This window comes from Thunnus maccoyii, chromosome 2 (genome assembly GCF_910596095.1).
Source record: "Thunnus maccoyii chromosome 2, fThuMac1.1, whole genome shotgun sequence".
Lineage (NCBI taxonomy): Eukaryota > Metazoa > Chordata > Actinopteri > Scombriformes > Scombridae > Thunnus > Thunnus maccoyii.
The window spans coordinates 38019216-38033961 of record NC_056534.1 but is presented as its reverse complement, the minus strand read 5'-3'; the positions used below and the strand labels follow the sequence as shown (position 1 = coordinate 38033961).

Below are 14746 nucleotides of genomic sequence, written 5' to 3'. Positions count from 1 at the left end.
TAGATCTGAGTATCATCTGCAAAACAGTGATATGACATTTCATGAAAGCGGCTGAACAACTGACCCAGAGGGAGGATGTACAATGAAAACAGGATGAGGAACGCCGCACTGGAGGGGAGCTAAGGAGGAGGATACATGATTATTAACACAGACATTAAAAAGTCGTTAAGTAAGAATGAAACCGGTTTAAAGCTGTATCAGAAATGCCCACTCAGTTATGCAATCGATCAAGTAGGATGGTGTAGTCGATGGTATCAAATGCAGCAGTTAAGTTAAGTAGGATGAGAACGGAGTAATCACCTTTGTCAGCGTGCATGAGGATGTAATTTGTTACTATCAATGGTGCTGTCTCAGTACTGTGTTTGTGACGATAAGATCAAGATACTATGATCCTCAACCAGGTTAAGTAGTTGATCAGTGACAATTTTTTTGAGGATTTCAGATAGAAAAGGAAGTTTGGAGATCGGTCTATAATTCTCTAATTGGGCTGATTGAGAGAAGCTGAACATTGGCGGTTTTAAAAGTATCATCTAGAAGTCTGATTGGCTGCAATAAGATTGATCTCATCAGTGACAGGAGAATTTATCTGAATATAAGTTGCCTGAATGTGTTTTTTCTTCCCTTTTTATAAAAGTGTGAGCACCAAATGAATGCCATGTATGTTTAGTTTAGTTTTTTCAGAGGGTTTCCTATTTTAACATCAGAAAGTATTGAACTCTGACAAACACTCACCTCACCTCTCATTGTCATAGGCTGCAATGGCCAATGGAAAAAAAAATCAAATCACCTAAGACAGTTACATCATCAATAATCAATATGCCATTGTTTTAGCATTGCAGCAGAGTGAGCGACATTGTTTGTATTGTCATATTGTTTTTTTTACAATATGCAAGTGTGGAAACTTAAAGAATGGCGTCCACACCAGCATTCATGATGAATCAAGTGCATTATTATACACGTAGTATATTATGTATATTGGATGAAGCCAGAAAATATGACCAGTGAAAGACACAAAAGGCCAAATAACATGTATAGTTGTTTTGTTATTGTTTTTTCCTGCCTGACTGTTGAATGTTAAAATCATTTCATCGTCAGTGTAGTTTTCTGTGTTAATAAGAGGAAGGACACAAAGACATAATGTTGTGTGGAAAATATTAACATTTATTGTGTTTGTGGAATTGTTCATTTCAACTGAAAAAATAAATTGAACCGAAGTGCATTTAGACTTTCACATGAAAATAAAATTTGATTTGCTAATTACACAAAATAGACATCTGTGCATGCTGAGTCAGCAGCTTTGAGGAGAAGAGGAGGGGACAGGAGAAGAGCAGAGCAGCACCAGGATATCACAGTAACAGATATCAAACCCTCTCACATATTTACAAAATATATACTCCATTTGATTCTTTTTTTCTGCTGTAGGCAGGGGCAAATAAAGTGCACGAGACAAGAGAGAGATCTGGATCTTATTTTCCAGGTCAGACCTCTAAATCATCAAAGGCTGCCTTCTCTCCAGAGCACACAAGTTGTAGATTTTCAGCTGCTTTTCAACAGTAGGAACACATGAGGGACAATAATGGCAGTAGGGGTAAAGGCAGAGGAAAGAGGTCTAAACAATTCCGTATTTCGCCAGGTCGCTGAGCTCCATGTCCCCGAAGGCTTCCCATGGGCACACCACTGTGATGTCTGTGCCGAGACCCTCCATGCCGGGGATGTCGTCTCCGAATCTGAATGGATAAGACACAAAGCTCTGATGAGTTCAAACTGAGGGACACGAGGAAACGTTTTGCTTTGGGAAGTGAAAGTAAATCTAAAATAGCAGATAAAGAAAAGACTTGTGATCTTAAATCCATCTTACCCCTTCTGGCCTGGTTTAGGGGCCTTGCTCTTGAATGTGCGAGCAGCCCTCTGCTTGAATTTAGGAGGTGCCTTCTTGTCGGCGGGAGTTGCAACATCTGCCATTTTGTTTAGTTACTGGAAAAGAAAAAGAGGAAACAACAAAATATGAGTTCCCTGCAACTCTCAGGGGTTTTTAACTTAGGCTGTAAACGTTTCTCTTTGTCACTATTCATCCATTCTGAAACTTTTACTCTCCTGTTTTATCTTTTATGTCTCGTCTTAATGCCTTTTTATGTAAAACACTTTGAATTGCCTTGTTATTTAAAGATACCTAATAAAGAAACTTGCCTTGACCATGCAAATGTTTCTGCTGCCAACAACTGATAACCTCTACTTCATTTCTGTGAATATTCTAAATTTTATTTCTAATCCACTTCAGCAAGCAAGTCAACATACAGACCAGTCACTAAAGTACACATTGCATTAAAAAAAGTATACAGCCAATGTTCAAATCTCCCCTGAGTTCATCCAAATCCATCAGTTGAGGGACCTACAGACATTGTTAAAGCTGTACCAGCAGGAAGGCCAAAACAAACTACTGGAAACTAGAATGAAGTCCTCTCAGTAAAGATCTCAGGCCTCATTTTAGAAAACTACTCCGTCTGTCTTTCCTTCTACAAGAAAACTGTTGCAAGCATGAAGAATCTGAAGCACTACATCTCATTAAAGCAGTAAAAGCCTCAGATTCTCAGCTGAAGAGCTGAGAAAATTGCAGTTTCATCTCACCTTTTGTTGAGGCTTCAAAGTGTCTGATGAGCTGGGAGGTTTCTCTCTTGTGGTGGTCCTCTCGCTGTCCGACTGTCCCTTTTTAAAGCCCTCTGAGCTGGCTAATCCCCTCAGATGTTCATTCTGTCATTCTTTCATGTGCCAACTGTGCTCTGTCCAATTCTGTACCAGCTCAGCCAAAAATAGATGAGATAAAGAAGAACAAGATATAAATACAAGGTGTATTTCAAGGTAGATATTTTTGACAACATGAGAAACGACAGTTTTGGGGGAATATTGTTAATACAGGATACAGATATTAGCATCACTATCAAGTTGAAGCCAAAAAATCTTCTAAAAGACATTCATTGTCACGTCCCACCACATACATCAGTATTTCACCCACACACACCTGTCTGAAGTGTAAAAGTCCAATTCAACACTTTCATTTAATAAAATAACTGTCACTTTTTATTTTTACCATGTAGTCATTCCATACTACTACTAAAGTACTACTAAAGTACTACATTTGGTTTGATGTTTCATGGTGAGCGATATACTGTATACATATATGGTTTTATATATATCAGTGGTTTATTTCCTGTCTTTAGAGACATAAAGTCCTACAGGTTTACTGAGGATTCAGTGTTTATGTGGGTTCAGTGTACAGACGCCCTGCAGTCAAACATTGATTTGAAGGGCTGATAGATTGTGAGAAACGTGAAGAAAACAACTGTACACGTTTATGTGTAAACAATAACAGCTGATGTACAGGAGCCTGCAGGATGACCTGCAGCATGTGATGAGACATGAGCTGCGCTGCATACAGGTGATTGATCACTTAGTAACATGTAAAGAACACTTAACCCTTCAGCTCTTAATCCCACCTCTCAGTTCATGGGCTGAGGTGACAGAAGGACAAATACTGAGACAGTAACTGTCAACTTAGCTCCACAGTTTATTATTCTGGCATGAAAGAAGAGTCAGGGAGTGATAAAACATTAGATTAGATAAGATAAACTCAATATTTGCATATTTGCGTAGCACCAAATATTGACTCCAAATCTTTATTTGACACAAAAAAACTTAAAGTCCAAACTTAAAGTCCACTTTCTAGCTGTTTCCAGAGCTTTCATATTTGTTATTAACTGATAAAGAAAGTCTAGTAAGAGGAGCTTTAGTTAAGATTTTTTTTTGTCAAATTATTGTTTTCAAGCTCAAGAATAACCTTTGCAATCCATTATTTTTGTTTAAAAACTGTCAACTGAATTTTATTGTTGTAGAATAATATATATAATAATATATTATTCTGTTATTTTAAAAACACATCGTTTCTTACAGGTATATTTACATATTCAGTGACGTATTAGGTCCAAAAACAACTCATATTGTTCAGTAAATCCAATTTTGTTTTTCCCTGCGATGCTTCATTATGTAAGGCTGCAGACGTCTTCACATGGCACAACACCTTTGAGCCCCCTGTTAATCTATCTGAGCAGAGAGGCCAATTAGAGGGCTGGGTTTAAGAGGAGAGAATAGAAAGTTATGGATAAACATGTTAAGGGGGATTAGTGGGCAGGGGGTGAGTATATAAGAAGACACCAGGACAAAACCCAAAGAGAACCAGAGAGACTTCAGCCAGAAACCAACTGTGCAACTGCAGAAGCAGGTAAGATCAAACTCTGACTGTCAGTTTCACATTAAGGGTTAAAGTTACAGCTTGAATGCAGAGAAGTGCTGAGAAAACAGATACTGTGAGGTGTCAGGGATGTGTTTTTACTGTATTATAGATAAAAGTATCTCTACTTGGATGCAAAGTGTCTCTTTTATCTTGAAACTACATCAGAGAAGTTTCAGAGAAGCTGAATCAGCTTTTTAAAAATCCCTTGTTTCTTTTGGCTTTTTCTAAAATCTTATAACTTTGTATTTTGTGTTTTGTGCTCTTTGCATCCTTATTTTAACACATTATCTTATTTGTCTCTTTAACTTCCTCTAAAGGACTTTGTTAATACAAACGTCTTAAGCGTGTATGCTTGTGTGCTTGAAAAGCCTGATTTAATTAAGTGTTTAATTGAGTTTAATTGAATTTAATGCAACCTTTAAGTAGGAGGGAGGGCCTTTGTTTGCTGATATTCTCATGTCATTTTTAGCTCAATGTTAAGGCTCCTTTTACAAATGTCTCTACATCTGTGGGGAGTGATCATGTGTGTGTAAAATATTGTGATCATCTTCCAGGATTTTGTTCAGTTCAGTTCATTTTGTACTGTTTGGGATTGTTCTGGTTGGGATATTTGGCTTGAAACATCGCAAAAAAAACTGTTAAGAGGAGAAAGTGATATGCAATAGCAGTAAACACAATAACTAGGAATTAGTAAAAAATAAATAAAATCAGGCAAACAAGATAAAAGAAAACAGGATAAAAAAACAGGGCCTGTCATCCTCTCAGGAAGGATTTTGCACATCTCTGAATATTACTTTAATTTGTGCATCATGTATAAGCTTTATCTCGTCCTTTACATCCTGTTTTGACATTAGTAAATGTTTGTACTGTGTTGATTCACATTGCATTGTTGTGATTTAAAAAAGAGATTTAGATCTACAGAGAACATTGTGGTTAAATAAAGGTTAAAAATATCATTTTTACCACAACTCAACAAGGAAACACTGTCCAGGCAAAGAAAAGAGGAGATTTCATACCAGAAACAAACAAAAAAACAAAAAGAGAATATCTACATGATTTGATAAACCTCATATTAACCTCAGACAGAGTAACTGGGTTTGGTCATCTCCTACATTGCGAGGACATTAGTAAAGTGTTGTTTCAGTGTTGATATGGACACCAAACTCCCAGACCCCCTTTAATAACTGCAGACATGATTTTCTGTTGAAAGCAGGGAAATACTGAGGAAGTATAAACAATCCAGCAGGATGTGAAATCTGAGAGCCGATTGAGACTTCATGACAAAGTCCACAAAATTACAAGATTTGTTTGTGGGTTATAAGTAGCAATCAGTGCGGTCATATTACATTCTGGAAAGGTCCAGAACGCTGCTGATCTTTCCACTGAGATGAGACAACTGAGGTCAGAGAGAGAGGTCGGATTAAAGCAGATTGAAAATCAGTTGTTTAGCACAAAATCTCCTTACACTCAGGGTCTATTATTGACAACATATGTGGGTTAACTTCAGACTAACTATAGAATTAGGTGAACTTATGATATCCTACTTTCAGGACATCCAGTCTGTAACTTGGCCAAGAATAATCTTTAAAGCCAACGTATAAAAATAGACAAAGCTGTTTGTGTAACAGGGTCTTAAGGAGCCGTATGACAGCTTCAGTCTATAATTTGACCCAACCTGGGGGGGTTACATCATCCAGGTGGGGGCTTTGAGGAGGAGGAGGAGGGGGGAAGGTCTTACACATCAACTAACTCATTGACTCAATCTTTTTTCTCTCAGGACATAAGAAATGGCAGACGCAGCTGTTGCAGCACCCGCCGACAAGAAGGCACCCCCCAAGTTCAAGCAGAGGGCTGCTCGCACCTTCAAGAGCAAGGCCCCCAAACCAGGCCAGAAGGGGTACGATGGGCTTTAAAGTCTGATGTGAAATTTAAAATATCAAGTTTTAGATTCCTGGGAAATTAAGATTTGGTTTTTTTTTTGGTTTCTTTTCCAGATTCGGAGACGACATCCCCGGCATGGAGGGTCTCGGCACAGACATCACAGTGGTGTGCCCATGGGAAGCCTTCGGGGACATGGAGCTCAGTGACCTGGCGAAATATGGAATTGTCTAGAAATCCCTCCTGTGTCTTCACCTCAACCATTATACCTCCCCGGACCGCTTTTCCCTAATCCTTAAACCTCACCCCACCCCACCCAACCCCCCTCACCCTACCACCCAACCCTCTCACCCTACCACCTGACCCCCCTCACCCCACCACAACCACCACCCTACCCAACCCCCCCTCATCCCCCCCCCCCACTCTCCTTCCAAATCCCAACATACCTGAACTGATGTATGTTGTCGTGTTAGCTTCACGTGGATTTTGGGAAACATTGCACAAAAATCGATACCCGAAGTGGATCCATAATGTTGCAAAATTGACAAATGTTATTATAAAACGCTATATATAATAATTATACATTTATATATGCTTCACTGAGATGTCCATGCTTCACACTCCCACCTTACCCTCCTTACACTTTGCACTTGGCAAGTGTATTTCTGAGACAACGGATGACATCTGTTGTGAGTGGTTGATTCCTGTTTTTTAACAGTTTATCACCACTAAATCTTCTCTCCTCTCTTCTGCCTTTTCCACTCCATGACCCCGCCCCCTCCCCGCCTCTTTGGAGCTATTTCCTCTTAATTAATGTACAGATGTTTATAAAAGATTTTTATTTTTATGAACTTTGAATGTAAATTTGTGCACATTCTCAATAGGATTGAAAGTTACAGTTGAGTAAAACTGTCAATAAATATTTTCCCCAAATAAATATTGTGTCATTTTAATCATTTTATAGAGGTGTGTAATTGAGCCTGAGAAAACCAGTAAGAGATTCCAGTATACAGTATATTTGCATACATACCATTAAAGCCACTATAACCAGTATATTAGTAGTGACAAACCCACACATATAATTATTATTATATTATTATTATAGACTGTGGTTCACCTCAAGTTTCACAGTGCACTTCAGGGTCTTTCAGCTCATTGTTTTTGGTTTTTTACTGTTCTGGTTCACTCTGGTTAGCTGTCAGCCAGTATATGTCTGCGCTACCTGCTCAGCAGTTAGTGACCAGCTGATGGAGCATTTAGCAGCTAAAAAGCCAAATGTTTCCCTTCAGAATTTATCTAAGAGGAGATTGAATATTGGTCTTATCAGTTAAACACAAACAGGAAATGAATGTTTATGTTGCTTATCTGATGAAGGTGTGAATAGGAAACTGTTTGTTATCAACTTTAAAGGTGATAATATGTCAGTGTGTTTTTTCTGCTTCCCTAAAGTAGCCAAACAGTCAGTTCATGAAGATTTGAAGCATTTGTGTGACTGACTCAGGTTTAAATTGATGTCATTCATTTTACTAAATAAACAGCAAAAGAAAACCACCTGAAAGCTCGATCACAACAAAACATTTTTATATAAAACATTTTATATGGACATTCAATAACAAAAAAAACAAAACAAAACAAAACATAATGGCAGTCAAGGGGATATAGACATGACAGAGGGAGAGGACTGGTCATTGAGAAATCATAGCAACTATGAAGAATGGCCACATAGTCAACTATTATACAGTGGCAAGAAAACCATGACAGGAAATGAAGCCGCCGCATGTTGTTTGTGTGGCGGCCATTTTGTTTGTCAGCAGGCCTTTTTGCCAAACGGCACTGTGCTCTTCATTGTGTTGAACTAGCTTCAAACCGCTAGCTGCCTGTCAATCTCCATGGAGTTTAGTGGTAAAGAAGAAACGCAACTGGGCTCTGCTGCTCAGGAGTCAAATATGAAAGACACAAGATTCATGCAAAACTTTTTTTTTTTTTTTTTTTTCTTAACTTGACAAGTATCGCTCATGCTGGTTTGTCCATGCCTTTAGTGGCTCTGTAAGTCCATCTTTGTGTTATTTTTGTGTAGCACTTCTTAAGTTGGGAACCAGAACGTGCTGGGGACTGTTAGCATCTTTGGCTAGGTTTCTTTTTTTTTCCCATTCTGTCCAGAGCACATTCGATTAGTAATATGGAGATATTTTGGAAAAGAAATGTCGAACATCATGACTTTAAGAAAATCCTACAGCAGCACATTTAATAATAATAAAAAACAAACAAACAAAACATCTCATTGACCTGTGTAGCCATGAAATTAGTTAATGGATAAAAAAGGTTATAGAAACCTCACTGCCCCATTTTACACACAACTTAGCTCATATCCCACAATGACATTTTGTTTTTCACCATGTTGGAATATTAACCTGCGTATGTATGAGTGATATAACACTTTCAGACATTTTACTGGATATCGTCAAACGAACCTGAAACGACCACACTGGCCAAGCTGACAGATTTCACCACTGAAATGTAAGGAGTCTGCATTAAAAAGACTATTCAACCAAAAAGAAATGAAGGAAGAAGAAAGCAGTTTGCTTTAACCAAAGTGCTACAGGCTAATGGTTCATTCATTCCAAATGTATCTGAAAAATATGGACGTGGAAAGAAAAAAAAAATTTAATTATAGGATATTTTGAAACATAATCAAATGTCATGCTAGCAGATTCTATAATAAACCAAAAACAAATAAAGCAGCAGTCAGTGACTGACTGAGTATTTAACTGAGAGGACAAAGGTTTGGTAGTGTTACATGCGTACCGCCGTTTAACTCCGCAGGTACGCTCTCGCCTCAACAACTTTACTTCAAAGCAAAAAAATAAAAAAAAACTAAACAAAAAACCAAGCTTGAAATTCAACTTGCACCTTATTGGAGAAGGAACAACACTTACAGATATATATTAAAAAAAAGAAAAAAAAAGAAAAGAAAGCAAAATAAAAACAGCAATAGGACTATCAAGGATTATGATAATAACAAAGATAATATATTTATACATACGGCAGAAAAATGTGCTTTCTACAAATCTTTGGAACAAAAACAAAAGCCAAAAAAAGCCACATTTGGAAATATAGAATACAACGGTATAGAAATATGCACAATAGTAAGGTGTTTTGCATTTAAATATTTTCTATGAACTCGACGACAGAATCTCTCTTGCTCAGTAAATCGCTGCTGGCAGCATCTCAAACACAATTACCAACTAAAGTATTTTCAGGAAGACTCATTCAATGTTGGACTCGCTCTATAAAAGATGGAGCATGAGGGGAAAATCCAAATAATAAATCTCTAAAATGAAAGGATCACTGAATACTTGAACCTCAGGGTTGTGGGCGAAGATCACATGACTTTCCTTCGTCTCGAAAGCTAAAAAAATCAACTAAAGGAGAAAATGTTCTTAGTGTAGTGTTGCACGTTTTGTAGTAGTGTGTAGTGGTGGTTGCACACAGAGTGTAGTGAAATCCTGTGCGTGAGAAGGATGATGTGAGACTATAGTTGTGTCATATAGTCAAAAAGGTGGAATATTATTCATATAGAAGCTCATTTTTGGATTTTAACCCCAAGGTTCACTGGGGAAACTACATGTCCCATAAACAGCTGTAACTGCTGAGTCAAACAAAATGATGATATTAAGAAGAATAATTACAATAATAATAATAATAATGATAATAATAATTTGGTAACTTTTTTCTCTAAACTAATTTCTTTGCATATCATAACAATTTAAGTTTAAAGGTTCACCATTTCCACATACTAAGAAAACTTGAGGTAAGGAACAGCTCTAATAACCCTCCCTCCTTCAGCTTTCGGACGTGATTTCTGTAGCGTTACAAACAGTCACATCATCATCATCATCATCATCATCATCCCTCCAAAGCCGCCATGTTCAGCCTCCCTCTACCACAACACGGCAAGAATGGAAAGCCTCTCATTACTATCCGCCCACGTTAAGAAGGAATTATGAAATCCATCAGTGGGAGTTTTATCATTTTAGTGACTCGTCATTCTGCTTCAAAATGTTTTCTGGTGCTGTTCTGAAGCACCGTCTCGCTTCCTACCAATCCAACGTTTTTGTGGACACCTTGATTGCTTGTTTCCCTCTCTCTCTCTCTCTCTCCCTCTCTTTCTCTGTCCTTAAATGTTGAGTGTGTGCAGACACACAGCACTCAGCTCCTTCTCATACATGGTTGACAGCTGTTTAAATGTCAGTTATCCACATACAGCCTTTGGAAGAACATCTGGGCTCCATCCCGAGTCTTGTGCTGCTGAGTGCTGAGGGCATAAGAAGGGGGACTATAATACAGCCGTGCAATAAGGGAAGATGACCATTTTAAGTCTTTTTTTTTCTTCTTTTTTTTATGTAAAGGCCATCCATCAGTCTTTAATACAGCATTCCTCTATTTCTGTAGTAGCGTATATAAGAAAACGTGGGACTGCTCTGGGATGGGATCTGAAATATCTTTGCTGTGGTCGACTCCACACTTTAAAACTGGGTGCAGTCCACCTCCACGACAACAGAGGGAGCTCTTTCAGAGTAATTCAATGGAAGAGAGGAGCTCCTGGGAAATGTAGTGTCTTTAGTAAGGGGCAAATCTACTGTAGCCTCCCCTGTACAGCGTGGCCTGTGAAACAACAACAACAACAACAAATTAGTAATAAAATCATCATTATCATTAAATTCAGTGTGATTTATTGAGAAGAGATAAAGCTGGTGATCATTTTTTCTTGGTGTCAACAAATTCCATGAAAAGACCAAAACCAACAATGAATTTAACGTGTAAGGGTGCCAGTTCCTCCTCCTCTCTGTGCAATGGGAAGTTTTACTATGAAATAATAGGATTAAACATACAATCATGAGCCACCTTAAGGTTCTTATCATATCAGTTGATGTTCTGTTTTTACATATTCTCAAATAAAATTTGAACTAAATTGGCAGAAACAATCTGAGACTTCTGGGTATTTGACTACTTTGCCTGAGTGGTCATCCAGCCTCGGTCCTGGTGTTGTAAAGGCCCAGATATGCTCAGAAACATTTAGTTTGTCTGATGTGCCGTCCAACCACATCTGAAGGCATTAAGTGTTTGTAGCTGTTCCAAAACAGCCATATTATGGCTGCCATACTCAAAAACGACAGAGAGGGGCGAGACACAATAATCATTTACGTACAGGATACAGTGCACACTTTGAGATAGCCTCTCCTATAAGACACTCATAGTGTTGTACTTGTTTGTACATGTAAAGTGAAAGAGAGGTTCAAACCCTGCCTACTTTCTCACCTCCTCACGCCTGGCTAATCAGCGTGTGTAGTGGGTGTAAATGTCAGATTGTTGGTTTTGGAAAGCTACAGAAGTTGTCAGACTCAGCCCCACCAGTTCCAACACTGGGAAGGTGCTGGGAGACACGTGCTGTTCCACCATCTGATAAGCATTTTAGCCTCTTTATGTTCTCTAGCGCACTAAATCTGTATTAATCCGCAGCAAATGCACCGTTTACTTCTGTTTGAGCAATGTTTGCTAAAAACAACAGCGCCCAGCTGTTTGAGAAAATGACTTTTTGTTTTTAAAGATTGAGATGAATAGATTTAGAGATGAGTGTCACAGACAGGCGAGGGAAGATTAGACTAAAGCATTGTTGGTTTTGGTCTTCATCATCACACTCATCCTTTGATGTGTTGCTTTTAGGGACTCACCATGGCTCCAACACCGTAGGCAGCCGGGGCGAGTGCAGCATGGTAGGGGTCTGCCGTATAAACTCGTCCGTAGCTGTCAGAAAACGGACAATATATCAGACATAAGACAATACATTACTGTCCTTAACACTATATAGTGGATATTTAAAACACTTTAACACTTAACACTTGTCCTGGTCAATGCTCTGTTTAGGTACCAAACCCCTCAATGATCTAGTGACAGCAGCCAACATCTCAACACACATCACCAAGTTCAGCAGGTGTTTGCCTGTCAGAGGAGGCTAAAGGAGCGCCGGACAGCCCACTCACCTGTCACTGTAAGCTGCTGCTGCGGCCGCTGCTGCTGCGGGAGTCGCTACCGCAGCTGGCTGGGCGTAACGATACGCTGCATAGCCACCCTGTGAGGAGGCGATGAAAGGGAAAGAGACGGAGGACAGCGAGAGGGAAGAGGGCAGCATGTGAGATAGAGGAGAGAGAAAGAGATATGATGGAAGGAGAGGTGGGACAGACAGAAGGAAGAGTAAATTCTTGTTAAAAGTTGTGCTATATTTCCTCTACAAACTATCAGACTAGTAGTGAATCTAGAGGGGTTACATTATGAGAAAAACTGCTGAGAAGAGAGCGAAAGATTAACAAGCAGACAGTCAGCAAAACTGGCTAATCTGGTGCAGTATAGCATTCACAAGGATGTAGCTCAGGCTCTGTGTGGGTCTCTCCCTTCATGACTAACCCTGAAAAACAACATCTTTCAATTGTGCATAATGTGTTTTACTGTTTGTATCTTTCCCCAAGTGCATCATCTGTCCCACTGTGAGTTGGACATGGAGGGAGAGAGAGTTCATACCCATAACTGTGCCCCCACCCCAGTTCCCCCATCAAAAACACACAGTTAAAGAAAGGGGAAGGGGTGGCAAGATGATTGCGTCATTATTTATGTTGAATGGACAGCTGATGAACAGACACAAAAAAACTACAGGTGTAAGAAGACAGTCAGCCAGTCGGATTAAAAAAGGGCGCACACACACACACGCGCTCACGTGGCCAGCGACCAATCACTGACAGACACAGCATGCTTTCCCAAACTCTGAACATACAGTGTATTAGGCCAAACATCCCTATGAAAAAAAACACAAACAAACGCACACCGCTGCATTCTACCCTAAAGGATCAGTCACGACCAAGTCCCCGCATTCAGGACCACACAGTTGCTGCTATGGGAGGAAGGCTGGACCGGGGAGGTGGGGAGGGGGGAGAGAGAGGAGAGGAGGAAGAGGAAGGGGCGCAGAAGGATGAAGAGAGAGGAGGTGATATAGAAACTGAGTAAGGAGGAAGAGGAGGAGACAGAGAGCATAGAAGCTAAGTGACAAACTACAGAAAAGATTTCAACTAGTGAGCGTGAAGTAAAGACGACAGGATGAAAAGAGCAAAGAAAAGGAAAGAAGTGAGTTTATAGAAAGGGAGGGAAGAGGAGGGTCTGGGGGGAGGAGTCAGCCTTGTAAGTATGTCTGCATGCCGACATTGATTCAGTTAGCATGCCACAGGTGAAACAGATAGGGAGATTCCTGGAAGGGGTCTGAATGAACTGCTGTTTGGCATCCCTCTGAATCTACTGGCTCAAATTTGAGGATTTAGAGTCATTATTCAGTTATGTCTTACTTGCTTTCCTGTCTTGTCTTTATTTGTGGCGTTTCTGCTCGCAGCATCATCTTACTGAGACATTATGATATTCTCTGTGTGTAGTATATAAAGCTGATAAACAGTAGGCAGGTTTCTTCTTAAACCAGCTTCTTCAGTGTGAATATTATGATGTAAAGTGAATATTTTTGGGTTGTGGACTGTTGGTCGCGACAAAACAAGACATTTGAGGTTGAATCATTGGTTTTGGGAAACATTTTTCACAATTTTCTGATATTTTATAAACCAAATGACTTGATCAATGATGAAAACAACAGGTGCAGCTCTGATCTTAATCAAATGATCGGATGTTAACTGAACCGATCACCTGCTTTTAACTCCAACTATCCCAGTTTTGGAGGATTGTTCCTTTAAGTTTTCATTAGCTTAAAAGTCTTTTAAACATTTGGTTTTAATCTTATAGTTTGTTTTAATTCATCTCGCCTCAACAACATGATGTTTACATGTTAAAATGTACGTGTTGTGGTGTGAGATGGTGAAAGTCTGTATGGACACTAATGAAAAGACAGTTTACAGATAGAATTGGCTGCTTGAATAAAAATCTTTTCCTCTGGGCAGGTCTCTGTTTTAAAGAATGACTCGTGTTCAGCTGTTTACTTCCTGTTCATCCATCTCTCCGCTCGATGTTTTATGATTGTGACTCTGCTGTTGTTTATGATTTATAAATGCAGATTTCAACGTAATTCTTTTCTCCCCCTTCCGCAACTCCACCCATGTCAGAATCCAGTGAGTTAGTAGAAGAAGACAGAGAAGGCATTTCAATCTCAGATGGTCAATAATGTCTAGCAGCACGCAGTCATTGGAGACGAGGAGGATGCACACTGGCTCTCACACAGAGTGTGTAAACCCTACCTGGGGCAATCTGCCACTAATGTCCTGAAACACTAGTCTACAGAGAGAACAGAAACAGCTATTGTCAACCTGGTCACACACGCACACACACACCATTACACACACACACACACACACACATAGATACACACTCATAATCACATTGGTACAAACTCACAAATGCACAGAGACAAACCCTAGAGGAGTCTACTCATGAATGGACACTTTGATGAAACTGAGTGCTCTACTTGTCTGCATCAGACAAGATTGTACATTTATACGCAAAGTGATGAGTTTCATCTAATTGTGATTTTAAAATAGCACA

General features: G+C 39.4%; 3 protein-coding genes across 8 annotated transcripts in view; 1 reads left to right on the top strand and 2 right to left on the bottom strand.

Annotated features, from left to right (window-relative positions):
* Positions 1 to 1179: 1179 nt before the first annotated feature.
* LOC121884776 (retinal cone rhodopsin-sensitive cGMP 3',5'-cyclic phosphodiesterase subunit gamma-like) lies at positions 1180 to 2784 on the bottom strand. Its single transcript, XM_042393775.1, has 3 exons — positions 2626 to 2784; positions 1859 to 1974; positions 1180 to 1727 (listed from the first exon to the last, which is right to left on the bottom strand). The coding sequence occupies exons 2-3, from the start codon at positions 1960 to 1962 to the stop codon at positions 1610 to 1612; spliced, it is 222 nt and encodes a 73-aa protein (XP_042249709.1). The 5' UTR covers positions 1963 to 1974; positions 2626 to 2784; the 3' UTR covers positions 1180 to 1609.
* Positions 2785 to 6072: 3288 nt separating this feature from the next.
* Positions 6073 to 6397, top strand: LOC121885713 (retinal cone rhodopsin-sensitive cGMP 3',5'-cyclic phosphodiesterase subunit gamma-like). Its single transcript, XM_042395419.1, has 2 exons — positions 6073 to 6182; positions 6280 to 6397. Exons 1-2 carry the CDS (start codon positions 6073 to 6075, stop codon positions 6395 to 6397), a joined length of 228 nt encoding a protein of 75 aa, XP_042251353.1.
* Positions 6398 to 8229: 1832 nt separating this feature from the next.
* Positions 8230 to 14746, bottom strand: part of rbfox2 (RNA binding fox-1 homolog 2) — a 33917-nt gene continuing 27400 nt past the window's right edge. For 2 of the 6 annotated variants that reach the window (XM_042390598.1, XM_042390615.1), the window contains exons 11-13: positions 12205 to 12293; positions 11896 to 11968; positions 8230 to 10828 (exon numbers count right to left, since the gene is read on the bottom strand). In XM_042390598.1, coding sequence (XP_042246532.1) covers positions 10784 to 10828; positions 11896 to 11968; positions 12205 to 12293 — 207 coding nt within the window. In that variant the 3' untranslated portion in view covers positions 8230 to 10783. Of the gene's footprint in view, positions 10829 to 11895; positions 11969 to 12204; positions 12294 to 14442; positions 14480 to 14746 lie in introns of those variants that run through there. The other 4 variants (XM_042390606.1, XM_042390642.1, XM_042390633.1 and 1 more) reach the window with 4 other exon arrangements.